The sequence below is a fragment of the Hakea prostrata genome, chromosome 7 (genome assembly GCF_041222555.1).
Source record: "Hakea prostrata isolate BN-2017 chromosome 7, UWA_Hpros_2, whole genome shotgun sequence".
Classification (NCBI taxonomy): domain Eukaryota; kingdom Viridiplantae; phylum Streptophyta; class Magnoliopsida; order Proteales; family Proteaceae; genus Hakea; species Hakea prostrata.
Genome location: NC_142606.1, coordinates 4,535,845 through 4,555,859, shown reverse-complemented (window position 1 = coordinate 4,555,859; position 20,015 = coordinate 4,535,845). Strand labels below are relative to the sequence as shown.

The window sequence follows — 20,015 nt, the reverse complement described above, 5'->3', positions numbered from 1 at the left end:
CAGGTTTCAAATCAGTGGAAGAATCTCAAATTCAACTGTGCCAACAGGCAATCAAAGTCCAACAGGTAGAACTCAAGGGGATTCTGTGTTAGATCAACACCTAAACGAGCCTAAGACGGAGTGGAAGTTTGGTTTGGCACCTGCCACCGGTCACTGCTAGTGACCAAGCAGACAAACGCGTCTCAAGTCAAACGATGGTATCCTGAGCCTTGTACCGTGGGATTGAGATATCCTTCCACAATTCAAAACCTTGGGTTTCTACAGTGGGTTTGGATCTCTCTCAAAGTTATAGATAGGATCATCAAGCCACCGTCAGATCAAAATTGTGGTCAATATTTTGATCTTGATTGTCAAAATTCAACGATCGAGACTGAATCTTGGTCTATTTTGGATCTGACTGCAAAATCTCGGCTTGACAATTAATGCGCATGACCCAAGTAATTTCCGTTACAGATGCAGCCAGCCTGGACACTAAAAATCGGCACTGGTGAAAATGATAGTCTAATGAACCTCGACCTCACCGTTGATAAGAGGGCTCTCCCCTTTATCATGAAAACTACAGGGAAGAAATGGCTGAAACTAGCATGTCTGTAACACCTTGTTTCATGTGCAAGAAATACATGAACAAAAACAGAGGGGGAAAGAGTGAAATAATTATGTATGTCATTCTTTGCTGCGCCCTATACGCATTATAGTGGATCATATGGTGGAGTGAGAATTGAGTCTGGATCATCTCCCAGTCAAAGGAGAATAATGTGATTCTTTATACGTGAAACCAACTGGGAATTGAGTCTAATGAACCTCGACCACCACCACTGTATAGTAGTGGTGGGGCTTACGTGAAACCCACTGGGGATTCTACTTTTGATTTATTTTATTAAAATTCACAAGTATATTGTGTGGTAGAAAAACGTCTGAAAGGAGGTGATCTAGACCCGTGAGAATCACTCTTTTCGTGCTTATTGGGTCATGGGTCATAAGGGAAAAGCTAGACACTGGCACTGAGATTGCCGGAGGATAATTGTGAGATAGCTATCTTAGGGCTAGTGCAGTGAAGGGTTACCCAGTTCCTCCTTTAGTTTGTGATTCACCGACCCCTACCAAAAATCACTTGCTGGTAGCCTATTTCAGATTGGCCATTTATGAGCAATCAGAATGAACAACCTAACCACCAGGAGTGATAGTCAATACCATTTTAATGTTTAGGAAGGTAGTTCTTTATCTAGGAGCGTGGCGTACGCTAGCAGTCCCTGCATATATATCTCTCTCTTTTCAAAACAGAGGGTCATTTATGTGGGAAACAGATTCAATCAAATATGGTGGCAAGCACTCTTTTTTTGTTTTTTTTTTTGGGTAATATGGCAAGCACTCTCTTGGTATTCTAATAATCCTGGATTTTCCTTTTGTGCGTTGAAATTTTCTTTCTTGAGAAAACCTGAAAAATAAAAAAGAAACTGGAACCAAATTTAATTTCAAAGATGCAAGAAAGAGAGAATCTGGAACATTTTTATCACAAGATTTCCTCCCCTGCTTTCTTAAGGAGATTTATGACTTCTGCTCACCTTGAAAAGGACTCGATGGTGATAATTGTAAGTGGGGGCACAAAACCATATCTTGTTCTTTCCTCCTATTACGTACATTGAATCCATTCATCTAGATAATATCTTATCTCCAGAGATAAGGAATTTTGAGGTCATCGCCTCATATCTATATATTCTTATTCTGCCTTCTCGGTATGTGAAGACAAGTTCACACAGCACAATCACAAAGAAGGAAGGCTGTGAAAAGCTCATGCTGGACCTGGACCACAAAGAATCTTAACAAAGCATAAGAACACTATCCCTTTCCCAGGGGTTAAGGGTTTCATTTTTAAATGCTACTGCATCAAAAGCCCTTTCTTCATCTCAAAATTTCATTATTCTATCCATTTCTTTAGATAGGCATTTCCAAAAGTCTCCCATGAATGGTTTACAAGTTAAGAGAAAGTTTTCCTTCACACAGCTAAAAAAATAAACATCGACCCAAAAAAAGTGAAGAATTATACACATTAGCTTTCTTTTTCTTCATTAAATTTCGTCAGAAAGCATCCTCTGCGAAGCAAATGCAAAAAAGAGGTGTGAAACAAGATGGCTTACTTACGTAAGCAAGCCTCATTTAAGGTTCCTTTTAAGGCAAGAAAGGCAGAAATCCCGATGGGGTCATCCAACCTTTAGCGATACATATATTGATGACTTATGAGAAGGGTTATCTCACTTTACAGGTTACAGGTAACAAAAGAGCATATTCACCAATACTGACTTTGGATCACAACCATCAATCTCAACCTTGTCTCGTACAAAAACAGTACCATTCTTATGTAAGATGACAAAATCCAACGATTCACCTCCTAAATATGGCAAGGTTTCTTAAAGCCCCTTTTTCTTTTCTTTCTTTTTTTATTTTTTATTTTTTTTTAAATTTATTTATTTATTTTTTGGTGGAATCATTTTTCTTCCAGCACTGAAGCTAATGAATAACCATGTCAGTGAAAATAAGAAAAACATTGCAATTCTACAGGATTGCCACTACAAGATTCTTTCCATTGACCAGTTAAACTCAATCCTGCAGAGAAATCCCAACCCCAAATTGGCCTTCATGAGATGTTCACCCACGCAGTACACCTGCTCGATCAGTTCTTGAAAGGAAGCTCCTTCACAGTTCACAGGCACAGCGAAAAGAAGAATCCACGTCGTTTCCAGGATGGCCAATAGATCAGCTGAGTTTGCCTATTTCCATTTTCTTTTTGATTGCCCTTTGACCATGGTATATGAATGAGTCCACAATTCCAGAAACCGTGAATATACCTAAACAAAGAATAATTGTTAGTTACAGAAAAGTCACAAGACAAACTGTTTTTCATTCAAGAAGAAAATCTCAGTATTGAAAAAGGCCCACTTAATTTTTAGAAGTAGACAGGAGCAAGTATACTGTATATCAACATTTTTCTTGGAGGAAGACCCTACGCATAAAGTTAACTAAATATATTTTGTGAATTTAAAGGAAATAAAACCATTCTTACGGTACAATGAAGTGTTCAAAGAACAAATGTAGGTGCATATGGGGGACCGGTTCACTGAATCAGTTATACACTTCAGCGGCTTTAGGATTAGTAGGCTGAAGATGTAGTATATGACATGTAAACTCCATCAAGTTATGACGGACACTAACATGGTGTGAATTGGGGAAAGGGAGATACCATAAAGTGACTATTTATTTGGGGTCAATCATGAACAAGGAAGATGACATAAAGGATGGTGCCTCGTACAGAATTAAAGTGGGATGGATGAAATGGACAGGTGTAAGCAGTTATAGTGTTTGGGGGGATAATTATAAGCTATTAAGAAGTGTCACACTGAGAAGCTATGTGGAACAGGGATGAGAATGTTAGCATGGATAAGAAGAAAAATATACTGAGTGAGGAGAAAAATAATGAAAGAGCTGAATCAGGAGTTGCTCAGATCAATGACTCCTCAATTGGTTGAGGTGGTATGGTCATGTTCTATGCAAGCCTAGGGATAGAGGCAAGACTAAGATGACTGCAGGAGAAGTTGTGAGCCTAGGAATGCCCCAATAAGAAGTGATATGATCCCAGTTGAAGTAGTTGATGACCACAGGAATGATAAGCACAACCCAGGTCTTATTCCAAGTATGAGCTTGGATAGAACCAGACCCTAATTAACTGAAATTCTTGATTTGCTGAGGTGCCTTGATCCTCCAACTCCCACCTTTCAGTTATCATTTTTCCATCTCTCATCTAATTTGCCTTCCCTCCTTTTGCCATCCCTTCATGCCTTTTGTTGTTGAGACATCAGTTTTTCCCTCCTTTGTTTTGTTTGGATCCATGTAGCTGACCCCACTAAGTTGGGATAAGGCTGAGTTTGCTGTTGTTATGTACTTTATGGCCAACTGAAGGCAAGCATGGTGAATATTTGCAAGATAAAAAACACGTCGCACCTTGATAACTAGAAGACATACAAAGTTTCAAACATTTTCCAGGATAGTTTTGCTTTAGACTCCCATAAACAATTCTCTATGCTGAAGTAATCCGGAGGAAATTTAAAGAGATAAAACTCCTTTTAGCAAATTACTGAAATGGGTTTTCTTTATTTGAGTTCCTCCCCCCCCCCCCCCGCTTTTCTGGGGGTTTGTGTGTGTGTGTGGGTGGGGGGGGGGGAGAGAGAGAGAGAGAGAGAGAGAGAGAGAAAGAGAGCGAACCTCCAACTATAGCGCAAACATTTGTAAGGAAGTGTAAGAATGATACATGTTCTTCTGCAAATGTCACCTGCAACGTTCAATCAATCAGACATGAATAGACGAGCAAAATATAACTGTACTGCAATGGAATAATTATCTAATCTTTCCCTTCTTTTAACTATAATTTACCTGACACTTCTACAGTGTAATGTGTATATATATATATATACACACATTACATACTTTACCAGTTCATATATATGACTTGTCTTTTCACATAAGCTGATTAACTTACATGCTGGTCTATAAGGGCAGCTAAAAAAGGGGTGAATAGGAGGATCCCACATATCCAGGTAAAATTTATATGTGAAAGTCCAAGTCAAATTCTAAATTTTCTTTAATGGTGGCTTAACAACAATATAAAATAGATAGTGTAACGTAAAGTATGAAAAACCATCAAAGAACAGATTCCAAAGGTATTAATCATTGTTAACAACAAAGTCAAATGCAAGCTTGCTTGAGGGGTAAGACGAGTTGCATGGCACACCCCCCCCTGCCTGTCTTAGTCACCAGGCATGTGCCTAGCTTAGTGACCAGCCATAGCCCTAACTCAAGGTTGCCTCCTCCATACCCACCCCTACACATTCATGAATATGTATACCCACATGATACACATACACTATAAAATGAACTCTGACAATTGCTCTATAGATAAGTTTTAGCATAACCAACTCAATAATCCAAACAAGAGAATAGGATGACCCCCACCTTAATAGGAGAAAGGTCATAAAAGAAGAAAACTGCAGGAAGGAATGTTCGACGACCAAACTCTGCACCCCTAAAATGCTCTGTTACAGAGAACTGCAAAAGCAGACACTACATCTGAGATTATGAGATAAAAGATATATGACAGAGGAAAGCAACGTAGATGCATTCAGCCTCACCTGATTTGACTGGATAGTGTGCCCATGTATGTCAGTGTATACGGTAGGGACTACCTGAGAATTCACCACAAACCAAATTAACATTTCCCAATTCTGAATAGCAGTTTTCATGATTTTCTCAACATGATCATCGTATTTCAAAAACAACTAATCCAGGCTCCAAAGAATGGATGATCAATTAGGAGTAGCGGCTCAGGCCAATCAAGGTGGTTGATAACCCAGCATTCCAAAGGAATCTAAAAGGAGTTTTTAGAGAGTTGAAACAACTTCAGTGACAGACCACTTTCCATAATAATCAAATTAGGTGATACTTGTTGCTATTATATGTTACAATAAAATATTTCCGAAGGAAAATTCTCTATATAATTGAATAAGAATATACAACAACAACAACAACAACAACAATAAGCCTTTTCCCAACTAAATGGGGTCGGCTACATGGATTCTTGCCCTCCAATCAGTTCTGTTCGAGGCCATGCTAGATACAAGGCTTAAGCTATACATATCCTTTCTCACCACTTCTCCTAAGGTTATCTTAGGTCTACCCCTAGCTCTTCTAGTTCCTTTAATTGAATAAGAATATACAGTTCTTCTTTTTTTTTTTCCGTACAAAGACAGGGCTAAACAACCCAAAGGAAAAAACAGAAAACTTAACTTAAACAAGACTCTCTATCCACCATGAGAATTCCTTCTAACCCAGCTGGAGGATCTGGGAAGAAAGCCCATGGGTCCAAGGGACAAAGTTGCACCCTAGACGTCCAGTTCTAGTGATGCCATGATGGAAATTCACGTGCCATGAACTGAGGAAAGACAGATAACACAAAGTGACTACTTTAAATATTTGGGGTCAACCATAAATAAAGTAGGTGACACAGGATGGTCTCAGAAAGGATTAGTGATACGGATGAAGTGGAGAGCTATGTCTGTAGTGCTGTCACCAACATATCCCTTTAAAGCTTAAATAGAAGTCCTAAATGACTGGTGTATGACTGGCTATGATGTATAGGGTAGAATGTTGGACAGTTAAGATTATGTCATATTGAGAAACTATGTGTAGCAGAGATGAGATGTTAAGATGGATGTGTGGAAATCCAAGGAAGGATAAAGGAAATAGTATCAAAGCTGACCGATCAATGACGAGATCTTAGAGAATCATTTGAGGTGGTATGATTATGTTCACGGAGACCTAGGGACCCTAAACGAAGTGGTAGGATCCTGGTTGAATGAGCTAAAAGAGCTAGTGGCAGCATAAAATGACCATAGGACAAGTTGCAAGGCAGTGCATGTATAGTGTAGGTCTTGCACCAAGTATGACCTTGAATGAAGCCAATTGAAGGACAAAGGTCCATATCGTAGACTCCATTCCCTCTTTTTCCATCACTTAATTTCCCTTTTTCCTCACTTTGTTTACTTTGGACCTACACACCTGACTACATTAAGTTGGGATAAGTTCTAGTTGTTCTTGCTTTGTTGTTTGCCTTGCAGTCGCTCCTTGAAAATGTCAAGTGGCTAATAGAATGAAGTTAGGTAAAGAGTCAAAAGACAAATCATGTGAGACATAGGATCTATTTGTTATCGCAATCAAGCATATTTTGAGTGAATTTGATATGGGTTTTGATTATGGCAAGGGAATAATATTTTTCCTAAGGACTGGATGAGTTTTATGTCTTTCATTCTCTTCTTCAACTTTCTCTTATTCTCAATTTCTTTTGGTGCTCCAGATGGTTCCATAGGCCACTACCAACCAACTTTCTAAATTTGTTATTTTTTTTTTTAGATGAATAAATAATGATATTAAACAAACAACGGACTACAAAGACAAATCCAGGCGAGAAGGATCAGGGAGAAGGGGTGATTTGGGAGTTGAGGCCCCAGGAGACAACAATAAGCCTGTTCCTTGGGGTATCAACAACCGAGGGATGGGGAATGCTAATGAGTCTAGCAGATACATCAAAACTAATAGCGTTCCAAATCGAGTCGAGAGAGCGAGATTTAGAAGTCCAACGCCTTAGATTCCGCTCCCACTAGAGGTGATGGATCACTACACCATATACAAGCTTACCTACCCGATCACAAATAGAGGAGCCTGTGAAATTACTCAAAATCCAAAACCAGTCACGATCAAACCCAAATGAGCGGCGGGAGCGGGGCCAAATGAAAGCAAGGGCTTTTCTCCAGAGGGAACTAGAGAAGGGGCAAGAGAAAAATAAATGCTCAATGTCCTCGGTTCCGGTCCAGCAAAGGATACATTTTGGGTTCACAGGGATATGACAGGAGATAAGGAAGGCCTTCTAAATTTGTTATTATTAACTGATAAGATAAAAATTCATAATTACGCAATACTTTTGTAAGCACAACTTGAATCATAATCAATCACAGTAATCACTCATGAATCATTAGTATTCAACTAATAAAAAAGCTGAATTTCAAGATCATTTGGATTTCAGAATTTTGAAATAATTTACTACAAAACCATGTCTTTTGCATAGTCATTAATAACCACAGAAAAAAAAAATGCTTTTTGTGTAGTCTTAAGTTCCTAGTGAAATAGCCCAACTCCAGTTATACTTCATAATGAATCAATGCCTTAATGAAAAATGTAAACACCAACGTATCTGTTGTGCTGTCAACTAGCTCAGTTTATTGATTTGTCTACAAACAAACTACCAATACCTAAGCTCTTATCAATACACCAATATGAGACAATGCCATCAATAAATGGATGGTCATCTTGATCCAAGTAATGGGACAAAAATCTAGGGATAGCAGGGATAGCATGTAGACGTACCTTAAGGAAATACTGATACATCCCATCCGGTATCTCTTGCATCCACTGCACTCTGTGAGTTCAAGACAGATGCTAAGAATAATAATAATTCCATGAAAGAAAAGAAGGAAAAGAACAGAAAGAAGGAACAGAGTCATGCAGATGAGAAGCTGTTAATTACCCATCAAGAGGATTCATGACACCTGGGATAGGTTCTCCGAAGGATAGCTTATTGATTCTATGACTTATCTGTATCATGGGAATGAAGTATCATGGGAATGAATGGATGAGACTCTTTTTTTTTTTTTTTTTTGCATTCAATCGGTCAGTGATAAGAGATTTATAAATACTGAAGAATAAAAAGCCCTCATTTATTCAATATGTTAGTAACAATATTAATTCCATTTCTTCAACGCCAAATTACAAGAGGTTTTCTTACATTGAAATTTTCTTTCTGGAAGGGCAGCAAATCGTGCACGTGAACATTTGATTGCTGAAAGCTCTTCCCAGGAGCAAAGTGAAAGTTCCCGGCCACCTTGTTGACTTCTAAGAATCCATAAACATTACATCCTTCCCCTTCTTGTTCTTTAATCCTTTCTAGGAAACCCTCCCTTTTGCACTAAAATGTCCAAGAAGAAAATCAGATATGAAGTATGATACAAATCCAAAGAATATGCCAAAATAGATATTTGGTAACACAAGTAGGACTTTGTTTGACGAAAGTCTGTTGAACAATTAAGAAACATAGAGTACAATTTCGAAGCAGGAAAGTCAAATAAAAATGATAAGATCCATACTCACAAACCTGGTCAATCGAATCTAGATCTGACATACCCCAGCCCCTCTTTTGATATGCTTCACGAACTTCTTCACACGAGTTACAGCAATCATCATCAGACTGGAAAAGGAAAACAAATTCAGAAAAAAGCACAATTGAAGTCCACCCCACACTGGGGTGACTAATTTTAGTCTATGCAAACTCCTCCTTGGAGCTTGGAAGCCTAATATAAACAGCTCAAGAAGAAGCAAGTATGATAAGGTAAGTAAAAGCAGCAAGAAAGATGATCCAAAACAATTACTAAGACCCTTCATATGTGCAACAAATTACCAAAAATTAGGATTGGAACACCATAGAGGGAGACAATACTACAAGAACAACAATACTGGCTGCTGAAGTGGTGCAACACATTGCAACTAAAAGTAAACATCGGTTTATAAGAGCAGAACCACAACAAACTACATATCATATTTAGTTTCTTTTGATTCCCAAATCACAGCTATGGATTTTGATTAAAGTGGAGGGGCACCACCCATGGATAATCATCATAAGTCATGCACCAAGAACACTAGGAACTGTCACCCAGAAGTACTGTTGTCACACTACCATTTCCCATTCACCTTGACTCATGAGCCTATTTGATGTAACTGGGCTGGAGCCCCTAAAATTGGGCCCAGAAACTAGACCAAAGAAGTCTCTTACGGCTGGGCAAACACCCCAGGGGTATTTTGGTCATTTTCTCTGCCCCTTTAGGGCTGCATACAGGTCTAGTTTTACTCCCCTCGATCCTAGGGTCAGGGGTCTAATTTTATATATTTATTTTGGTTAGTCAATTTTGAGTTGTTTGAGAGTTCCAGTTGGGTGTGTGTTGGTTGGTTGTGATAAGGCTTGTTAGTGATAGGGTTCCTCATCCAAAGGGATCTAATCTTTTAGAGTTGTCTCCCATTTGGGAGTTAGTTATTTGAGTCCTTATTAAGTAAGTCTTTTGTTTTTTGTTATTTGAGTCCTTATTTAGTAAGCATTTTGTTTGCTTAGAGTCTAAGTTCGATCCCTATCAGTTGAGGAATCCCAACTTGAGTCAATTTGGTTTTTTGAAGGCTATAAATAGCCTAAAGTCGATGTAATCAATTAGCTTGATTTGATGAATACAATTTGATTGAAGAATTGACTGAGAATCTGTGATAGTCATGGAACCCCTAGGGTGACCTCCAGCTGGGTATTTGCTATATAGTTCCTGCACTTTTAAGTTCTCTGGCTTCTTCTCTAAGCATTCATGCACAGTTCCAGCAAGTCTTTTAAGTTTACAATTACAGAGTTCCCCACCCCTTCTACCATCTCCCTAGGCCATTGCACCTATACACTAGCCCCTCCCTTGACATGCACACCATTCCCCACCCCCTGACCTTGGTGCCACACCTGCACAGCAGCACTTCTAAGCCCCTAAGACTTCCCCTGTACCTCCCCTACCTTCCCACGACCCTGTTAGTCCCCTCCCCACATTCCCCAGCCCTACGGTTTCCCTTTCCCCTCTTCCCCTTGAAGAATTCTGCACTGTTGTTTTCTCTAAGAAATTCTGCAGAATCTTAACTTCCAAAAACCCTAAGTTCTGAAATTCAGCTCTGAACCACCCTCTACAGTAGAGTTTTAGAGCCTCAAAAGTCCCCTAAAACCCTAAACATCCTTCCCCTTTTCCTGAAAATCCTGGGCAGCCTAGGAATCTAGGGAATTTACCAAATCACCCCTAACCCTAGCTTCAAGGTTACACTACTCTTATTCAAGGGAAACAATATCCCACCTAGAAACGTCAGTGAATTTTTTCAGATATTAAATTATACTACCACTACCAGTACTCTCACCAGCAAATGTAATTTTGAACACACCCTCCCCCATCTTTAAAAGGAAAAAAGGAAACCAGTACCCGGTGACATAGAAGCCAATAGAGACGTTTTTAGATGCAGGAGCTTGAATCACAAGGTCTAGTCAAGGGTAGGCAATAGATTAGTTAGCAACTAGCAGGCTTTTGGGAGGGGGTGGGTGCTGGAAGCATCCTTGTAGCTTTCTCAAGTCCCATTATGGAGACAGATTCAAACACAGGAGAAATATATTGAATGATTAGGGCTTAATTTTCTTATTATTATTGTAGTCACTTAATAATTGGAGGAATCTCAACTTTGGTCAGGAAAGATAGGTTTCCTGGATGCTAGCACATCTGACGAAGACATTAAGAACGATGTTGCAAAAGGATTAACTCAATTACTTCCCTTGGCAGACTATCTAGCAAGGGTGGAAGGAGGCATGTCCAGTTGGTGGTTTTTTACTTAGAGCTATACCCAAAAGTATGAAGTGAAACATTTACATGTTGCTCTCCTTGTGTCATGGTCAGATGGTCCCAAATATATAAACCATTTGGCTCAGCAAAATTTTGTTTTTCCATGAAGGAAAAAAAAACTGTGGCTTCTTCAGGCCTCATATTATGCATGTTGATGTGCAGGGGATGACACCAATAATGAAACCCCTACATTGAATATGTGATGCAATCCATACTCCTTTTTTTTTTTTTTTTTTTTTTTTTGGGGGGGGGGGGGGGGTTGGGGAACAAAATTGAACTTTTAAAGGGGAAAAAGGCTTTATCAAGAAAGATACAGGAAAAGGAAGTGCCTGGTTGCAATGTCCCTCAGCTCAGAGAAAAAGCAGCCAGACATCAATTGAAAATGAAAAAGAATACCATGAGTAAACGATATATACCAATAGATATATAATAATTTATATTCATCATTAATCGAGGTTTGAAAAAAATTGACTGTTGAAAGAAAAAAATCAATTACTGCAGACTTTTTTTTAGGGTAGTCATATAACAATAGAGTGAAAATCAGCCATTTCAACATAATGGTATCATAAGTCCAGGAGGAAACATACCACTTCAGCACCATAACATGAACCACAATATGTCTCATTATGTTCAAGCCGGCCACCATGTCTCTGCAAAGGCCTTTCCACCTGCTCAATAGAAAATTAGATATTCAGGAGAAAAAAATAAATCAATAACAATAATAAGAGATCTTGAGATGCAACAAAAGAAAGAACTTATAAAACAGAAGCACAAAAATAAGTAATCACATCGAAAAGTTTAAACAGTAAATTTTAGCAAATGGGAAATAAAAAAGCAACCAAGAAAAGACTCTGATTTGACAAAACTCAAATTATGACCATTAAAGCCCCACTTATTTTGTCTGTGGAGATTCCTCTCCAGCTTATTTTTCAAAATTTGAAATGAAGCAATGGGATCAGATAAATTTAGTAAACTTCGTAAGTACTTGGTTCCTACATGGACAAACAGGTCTGAACATACAAACAGTGAAAAGAGCACTGGGGAAGGGGTAGTAATGGAGTAACCCATTTTTATTTTATTTTTTCACAGTTGTATTTTGTGCAACCACTTGCAAGAACAAAGTAATACCAGACTATCCATTAAAATTTCATGATTTTGAAAATGTCGCAACAAGATAATCCTCATCTCTTATGTGGACACTGGACACTGAAACAAGGCACTGGAGAGGGCAAAAAAGCAAGACAGCACCAACAAGGCATCCAAGGCACCTGCCTAGGCTACTAAGGTGCCTGGACACCTAGGCAACGCCTTGACAAAAATACAATGTACAGGGAAAACTTCCCACCAATTACATATAAGCATTCTTTCAAAGGAAAGACAGCCCAGGAAAAGTTTGGATTATACTGGTCAAGATACATTCACGTTTCTTTTAGTAAAGAGGAGCATAAAAAGTATGTCATTACTTACTATGGGAGAACCAATCCCAACCTGCCTAGCTTCAATTATATTCCCCTGAGCATCTATTCTTTTCTTGAATATATCATGTTTCTGCAAATAAAAGAAAAATAGCAAATAAAAACCAGCCACCAAGAGCATAAAATATCCAAGAATAAACAGAAGTTAGAATCAGTAAGAACAAAGTGAGAAAAAAGAGAGAGAGAGAGAGAGAGAGAGAGAGAGAGAGAGAGAGAGAGAGAGAGAGAGAGAAAGAACAGAGGTAAGTTCTCACAATGAATTTATATTACTATGAAATATCAGCAATGCAGGATAAAGAACTCTGAAAGTGGCAAAAACATAGAAAATATGATGGCAATCTGCTACTTCTTGCAGTACATACCACATCAAGATGTTGCTCTCCACTGATATCCATGGCATCAACACTGAGAATAGAACATGCAAGGGCTGGAAATGTTACATCAAACTGTATTTCAAAACAGAAGAGAAGGATCATGGATCAACTATCTAAATTATCATTACCAAAGCCCATCTAGATCCTACAATTTGAAGTTTAAGACTCAATCAGTAAGGACAACAGGTGGTGTCATGGAAAAGCCTACAGTAAATCAGAACTCACAGTTGAATATCAGTGACATTTAATGTTTGAGAAAGGATTTTCAGATATTAGAAACTCTAAAATTATCCAAAAGGCATCCCGTTGAAAGAAACATTGAAGATGCCCCCCCCCCTCCCTTACAAGCAAGTACACAGAAAATCAACACAATCCCAGTAAAAAATTTCAGGAGTCGACCTCAGACACACTCCTGAAGCCTTGAAGTCCCTACCAAGGGAGGAGTCTCCCCCCCCCCTCTTTTCTTTTTTTAAGTGGGGAAATGTTCTATTTGAGTTTTGAAGACCTCAAGTATAAAATATAAATGAGCACAATTTTGTAAACAGTGTTTTTAGAAGGAGAAGATATAAAAAGAGAAACTACTATATTGATATGTAATGTTTCTCCTTAAGAAACCCCAGAAGTCAATGAGGCACTCACCTTGAAGCCCCCTCAGGATTTTTTTTGGGCCGAAAGGGGGGGGTATCAGGTTTGGATCTTAAAAACTCAAGTATAGAGAAGGCGCATGATAATTAACAGAAAATAACAGTAAAGAGAAAAGGTATTACATTGATACGTAATGTTTCTCCTCTAGATGTATCTACCACAAGCTTTGTTTCCGTAACAGCATGAAGGTATAATCCTGGGAATAAGCAGATAGCATAAGTTAATGTTAAACAAGCATAGTCAAACACTCAAGGAGAAAATCACATTTTACACTAATTCAAAAACAAGATATTTGTAAGAAAACCCATGATTTTGACATATTTGGGTGTTCTTTACAGATCACCACAAAAATCTTCTTTTGCTAATCAGTGAATCATCTTCAGCTTTGCTGATGGACAAAGCACCCCGCATTGGATGTGAATTAAGTTATATCTCTATGTCAACTTTGTTTCCTCTTTTTTGTTGGTGTTTGGTTCAACAAAGCATATCTCTTAGTAAAGTGGCAAACCACCGGGAAGTAACTCTTCTACTGGTTTAAATTTGATAGGCACGATTATCTCAAGGTAACCCACCAAAGAGGATGGGTTTATCTCAAACTCCTTATTTTATATGATGAGATTCAAGATTTCTGATGGGATCTAACATCCCTGACTTGAATCAAACATAAATATAAATAGAACTTTGAAAAGTAACCACCATCATTTGTTGACCAGCTTGCCAAGCTTACCAGCTGATTCAACCATAAGCTTAAACTTATTGAGTAACAATTTACACATATCACTGAATGATGCCATATTGGCTCATATAGCCCTGGATTACAAGGGTTACTGTAATTATTAGATTGAACAGAGATATTATTGAAAAGGGGGCACTAGAGTTTACAATGTGTCAACTGAATATCATAAAAAATCAACAGTCGTATTATGCATTTGTGATGAGAACCTCAGTCTCGGCGACAGTTTTGAGTCTCGCAGCAACTCTGGCGTAAAGATCAGCCCACCGCGCCTATGTAAGTCGATGACGAGTTTAGAGGCAATTGGATTGCCAGAGTACTTTGGTTTGACAAGGAGCTTCACTATTAGGCAAATTTCCGTGTAGATTTAAGTTTAATTTGATAATGTGAGTGCAAATGTCTATTTATGGATCCTACTTTGCATTTTAAAGAAACGTCAGCCATGGCTATACATAAAGATGTAATTGCTCAGTTGAGGCCTTGATTTGATTGATAAAAGTTTTTATTTTTGAACATTTCTTCAGGTTTGAGATAGAAGTTCTTCAGTCCTCCATTGAATTCCTTTTTTTTCTTTCCAAAGAGCCCATATTTTGATTGAACACTCCCTGCCTCCTGCAGGAAAAACTCATTCATACTTGCGGTCCCCATCTTCCCCTTCAATGCTAGAAAAACTCATCTCCTGTTTTTCTCAGAAGCCCCAAATTCCACCCAGACCAAACTAACTGCCGAAACCACCCATGTTTAGATCAAATCTCACCCACACCATAAGGGAAACTCAATTTTAGCCGTGGCCTCATTTCACCATCAGAAACCATAGATTCCTTCATCTTTTCCTTTTCTACAAATTTGCTGATAATTGAACATAAGCAATAATGCAGGAATCGACAAAACACAACCACTTCATGAATTTTCTCTTTCCCATTTATTATTATTGAATGTCTTAGTTTCCACCAAGGACCATCTTGTAGTCAACCTATTACAGCCAGTATTGCAAGTTTGAGGCAAATGCAATCAGTTCAATAAGATTAACAGACTAGGTGCAAAGTCATAAACACCGTAAACTAAAGATGAGGAACACGAATAGTTCAACAATAAAAATGCACTTCTCTTCTAGCAAACAAGCTAATTGACTATTTTGAATTATGCCAATAATGGCACCGTCTTTGCACATATGGAAGAATAAATTCACACGTGAAAGTGAAATCAAAGTTTAAGAAAATACAAATCGAGGAAGGGGAAGAGACAGAGAACATACTCAGCTCGGAGAAAAAGAGCAAGAGCATAAGCAAGGAGGAAAAGACGGTGATAAGTCCTCCAGAGAGGGTTCTGCTATAGAAATCCTCGTTTATCTTGGGGTACGTATCCAATTTTTTGAGCTTGTAGAAGATACCGTCCATTGCAACTCGTTAAAGCAGAGAAAGCCTCGCCGCAAGGAGATGATCTTGTTAAATTGGTTGTTCTTGTAAAAGCTTAAACGCCTCCAAGCGAAAAACCACGTATGATTAGATTGATCGAAGGAGGCGTCGAAGGCACGAGATCTGCAACTCGGGCTTTCTCTCCCTTATTCTTCTCCTCCTCCCGGTCTCTGCCCTATTTTATTTCTTTCTATTTCGATATGAATAAGAAAACCCGGTTAGGAATTCGGATCCTCAATATGGATCGGACAACAAAGATCAAGATCCAGATCCAGAACAAGAAAATAACATTTGGATTGGACTTCAAGATCCAGCTTTTAAAGACTATCGATACTGAAATTGGGCTTGCGTCAAGTTAGGCCCATATATCCAGTCCACCTTAGTCTTATTCCAATTATGTCCAGTTCTTCCTTAAATCAATCCTTCACTCAAAGGCTATAGGTCTTAATGGGCCAGTCCAAACCCCTACCCTATGGACCTAAACCCAAATCTTACCGTGTGCTTAAAAACCCCAAACCCAACCCTAATATTGGGCTTGGTTAGTAACTAATGAGCCCATTTCTGATCTCGAATGGGTTCGATTTTTTGAAGCATCGGGCTTGAATATTAAGCTCTAGCTTTTGGATCTTATCAACGCTTAGTCCTTGATACATTTTTCATGAATTTGTTTTTAGTAAATCAACTTTCATTCAACACAGGACAAACACCTAGCCTCGGACTAGTAGAGATCCCAAAGCCAAGGAGTGGAAAGCGGCCAATTAAGACGTTCTAACTGTAATGGACGTGGCCTTCCAAGCCAGCGGGTCAGCTTCTGTATTCATGCACTCATGTGCCCACTTGTTGAATTTGTGGTCTAACTAGGACAAAATATGTCCAAACCATACTAAATAAATACAGAAGTCTTGCACATCAGATTTGACCTTTCAATTTTATATAACCACTCTTCTCCTTCATTCTCCTATTTCTATTGAATACTTCACAATTCCTAGCTTGTAAATGCTTTTCCAGTCATACACAGCACATAACAGATGTATAAGTAGTCACACTGATAAAGACTGGTCATATTGGCAAACCCATAGAACATACGAGAAAAAGAAAAAAGAGAAGTTGATATACAACAAAACAGTTGAATATTATTTGATCCATGTAACAACAAATTATTTGTTCGATCCTTTTGACATAAATGTTTGGTATGAATAATGGTTGATATATACCTTACAAGTTATGAGTGCCCCCACATTTAAAAGCTTCTTGTTTCATTTGTTAGGAGCTTCACCTTTAATGTCTCATCAAGTGCTGATATATGTTTATATATAACTCTATGATCAGAAAGTTCCAACTGATCTATAACGGATGGGCTAGCTAGAGATCTAGATAAGTAAGACCTGTGTGAATTGATCCAGAATAGTTAGATTCAACTATTCTGGATCAATTCTTGGGACCCATGCGTATCCCTTTTGGATCATATAATTTCCTTGTGGGGAATGTCGGTTATAAATGGTTGTAAACATATCCTCCATTATATATAACATATAAAAGAGCTTTATTGATCTCATACATGGCCAGAAGCACTAAAAGTAAGAAAGCTAGATAAGAAAAGCAACCCAGCACAAGGAGGGGAGAAAGGTCTAGCTGTCCCTCTCTCTCTCTCTCTCTCTCTCTCTATCTCTATCTCTGTGTATCTTCTCTCAACCTTCCATGCAACTGAGAGGCTAACGAGCTTTGCAGCTGGTTAATAAAGTAACTCTAACTAGATAATGCAGAAACCGGCCTTCAGTTGCACCATATGTGGAGCAGGGTTTCCAGATTGAGACTCTTCGTTTCGATTCTGCAACTATGCATAAACGATAAGAGCTTTGAGAATCTAAAGATGTAAACCACACAGGGTTAAAGCAAAAGAGAGAGAAGAACTTTTACAACAAAGATGAGTGAATCCATTTTTCTGGGGATATGATTTTCCTACACTGCATGAAGGAAAGAATCTCTCGGCATCTAGATTTTTCTTGTGGGGCTGACACTTTGTGGGCGGATTCGGATGGGACACAGGAACCAAACTGAATTTGCCAGATGGCAAAACTAGGGATTGAAATATCTAGGATTCTCAAGATGGTGACAAGTATGACACCAGATTACGGCAGAAAGTTCCACTAGTACAGAATCTGTGTACGGACTCCTTCCTTAAATATGAAGGATTTAAAACTGTCCAACAAAATCGGGCCCACCTCAGTGTGTCTAATTGGAGAGAATGTTTGGGAGTCTAGAACTTTAGTGTCCACTTAACCGCTAGATGCCTTATTCGTGATACCAACCAACTATGACAGGTTATATTTTGTCCATCCAGCACCAAGAGTTTTAGTGCTGTGCAATTAATGTATACTTTGAGTTGCGTACGGTAACGATCGAATGAATGATCCAGGTCAAAATTTCGACCACCCAATTCTGTTTTTTTTTTTTTGTTCTTTTTACTTTTCAGCCATACTTATCTATAGCAAAAAAAAAATAATGCAAACAGTGTGGTTGAGATTTTGACTTTAACCACTCGGTTTGATCGTGAATGCATAGCATAGAAGTTCAACCCCCATGTAGCAGGGTGGTTTGCTCGAACGCAGAAGATTTATGTCAAATTTTTGGTGCCTTAGCAAGCAAAAACATCCTACATTGGCAGCGTGCGAACCTAAACACTCTCATTAGGAACTAGAGGTTGAAGCCGATATGGGTGTGACATGTTCATGCATTATCTAGAATTTACCACTTTCGATGTGGAAAGGTAATGGGTTTTTGGTAAAGAGGTTTTTTTTAGGTTTTTTCTAATGAAAAAGCTATGATTAAACCATTATCATTAAATTTTATAACGATATTAATTACCTTGAAAGGTCAATTATTTTATATAGTGATTTGATTAGAGAGTCTCAAGTCGATCTTAACTCATTTAGTAGATGATGATTCTATTAGAGGATATCCGATCCAAACCTTATCCATCTACTGCACTTTTTTCGTCTCCATCTCTTCCAACCTAAATCCGATTAGGTTAGCCGCCATAGCAGTCTTAAATTAAGTGGATTAATTAGCCTCCACTTCCAGTTATATTAGTTGGAACGAACTGTTATTGGATCAATGGAAGAATACCGACATGGATAAGCCAACCAAGCGTGTTGTGGCTTGTGGGAAGGAGAACAATGGCAACATGATTTCAAAAGGGAAAAACCTCCCCAAATTTCTTTCTTATTTTACTTGATTTCCGTGGGTTGATTGGGTTCTTTTGAATGGTAATTATTCCTCCCATAGGAAAAAGAAAAATGGAATAATGCTTCTTATGTGATGATGAGACACATGAGGTGGTTGCTGGTGGTTGATATAAACCAGTTGGAAAAAGGCTTTTGTGATGCTTCGATCCTAAAGTGTCCTGATCTAGAGTCTATAGATCCATCATTTCATACATGAAATCAAAGTACGGTTCCTGATATGATCGATTCTAGCTATTCAATTCCCACCATGCAACCACCAGTGGCTGCTATACTGTTATCTGCGATGGGCTTTTATTTGTTTCAAATTCTAGGTTTTAATACAATGAAACTGGCTACAAATGCAGAGTTTCAAGTAGAACCCAAACAACTACTTTTAGTAATGCATGGGAATGGTATAGTATCTATACTGCTATCTGCTATGGGCTTTTATTTGTTTCAAATTCTAGGTTTTAATACAATGAAACTGGCTAGAAATGCAGAATTCTAGGTTTTAATACAATGAAACTGGCTAGAAATGCAGAGTTTCAAGTAGAACCCAAACAACTACTTTTAGTAATGCATGGGAATGGTATAGCATATATGGTACTTTTGGAAGTGAAAGGTTCCTCAGTTTTCAGTACAACCTTATGCTCACAATTGGGCTTGCTGAGATGCTTAATCTGCCGTAGACATGATGTGATTATGGCTGGGTTCCTCATTTTAGCAAAATCGTATGCCCTAAAACTGAAATGTAAGTTTGTAACCCTAACTAAAATAGGCTCTTGTAAAGGCATGCTGTGACATTGCGGCTGTGAGCTAGCATGATATATGAAAATTCTTATGGGCTACAAGACATATGGGGTGGTGTCCCATCTTTGACATGGCACCCCAAAAGCATGCAAGTTGATGGATGGATGCCAAGAATAGTGGGTCATTAGTCCATTCATCTCTTTCTCTCCTATCGTACTGTTAGGTGCCCTAGTTCATGTATCTAAAACAGCTGAGACAAAAGCAGCATCTCAGTACTCTTCATCTGTCGATTAAAACTGGCCAAGCAAAATGATTTTAACTTCATGAGACAAAACTAGCTAGGGCATT

The 20,015-nt window shown here is 38.5% G+C and overlaps 1 protein-coding gene across 1 annotated transcript; it reads right to left on the bottom strand.

The window, feature by feature from the left end:
* Positions 1–1,644: 1,644 nt before the first annotated feature.
* On the bottom strand, positions 1,645–15,855 carry LOC149009148 (uncharacterized). Its single transcript, XM_089160576.1, has 13 exons — positions 15,534–15,855; positions 13,668–13,741; positions 12,889–12,972; positions 12,519–12,599; positions 11,639–11,719; positions 8,750–8,842; positions 8,384–8,563; positions 8,126–8,193; positions 7,966–8,017; positions 5,178–5,231; positions 5,002–5,094; positions 4,255–4,321; positions 1,645–2,843 (listed from the first exon to the last, which is right to left on the bottom strand). Exons 1-13 carry the CDS (start codon positions 15,673–15,675, stop codon positions 2,752–2,754), a joined length of 1,161 nt encoding a protein of 386 aa, XP_089016702.1. The 5' UTR covers positions 15,676–15,855; the 3' UTR covers positions 1,645–2,751.
* Between the last annotated feature and the right edge of the window lie 4,160 nt (positions 15,856–20,015).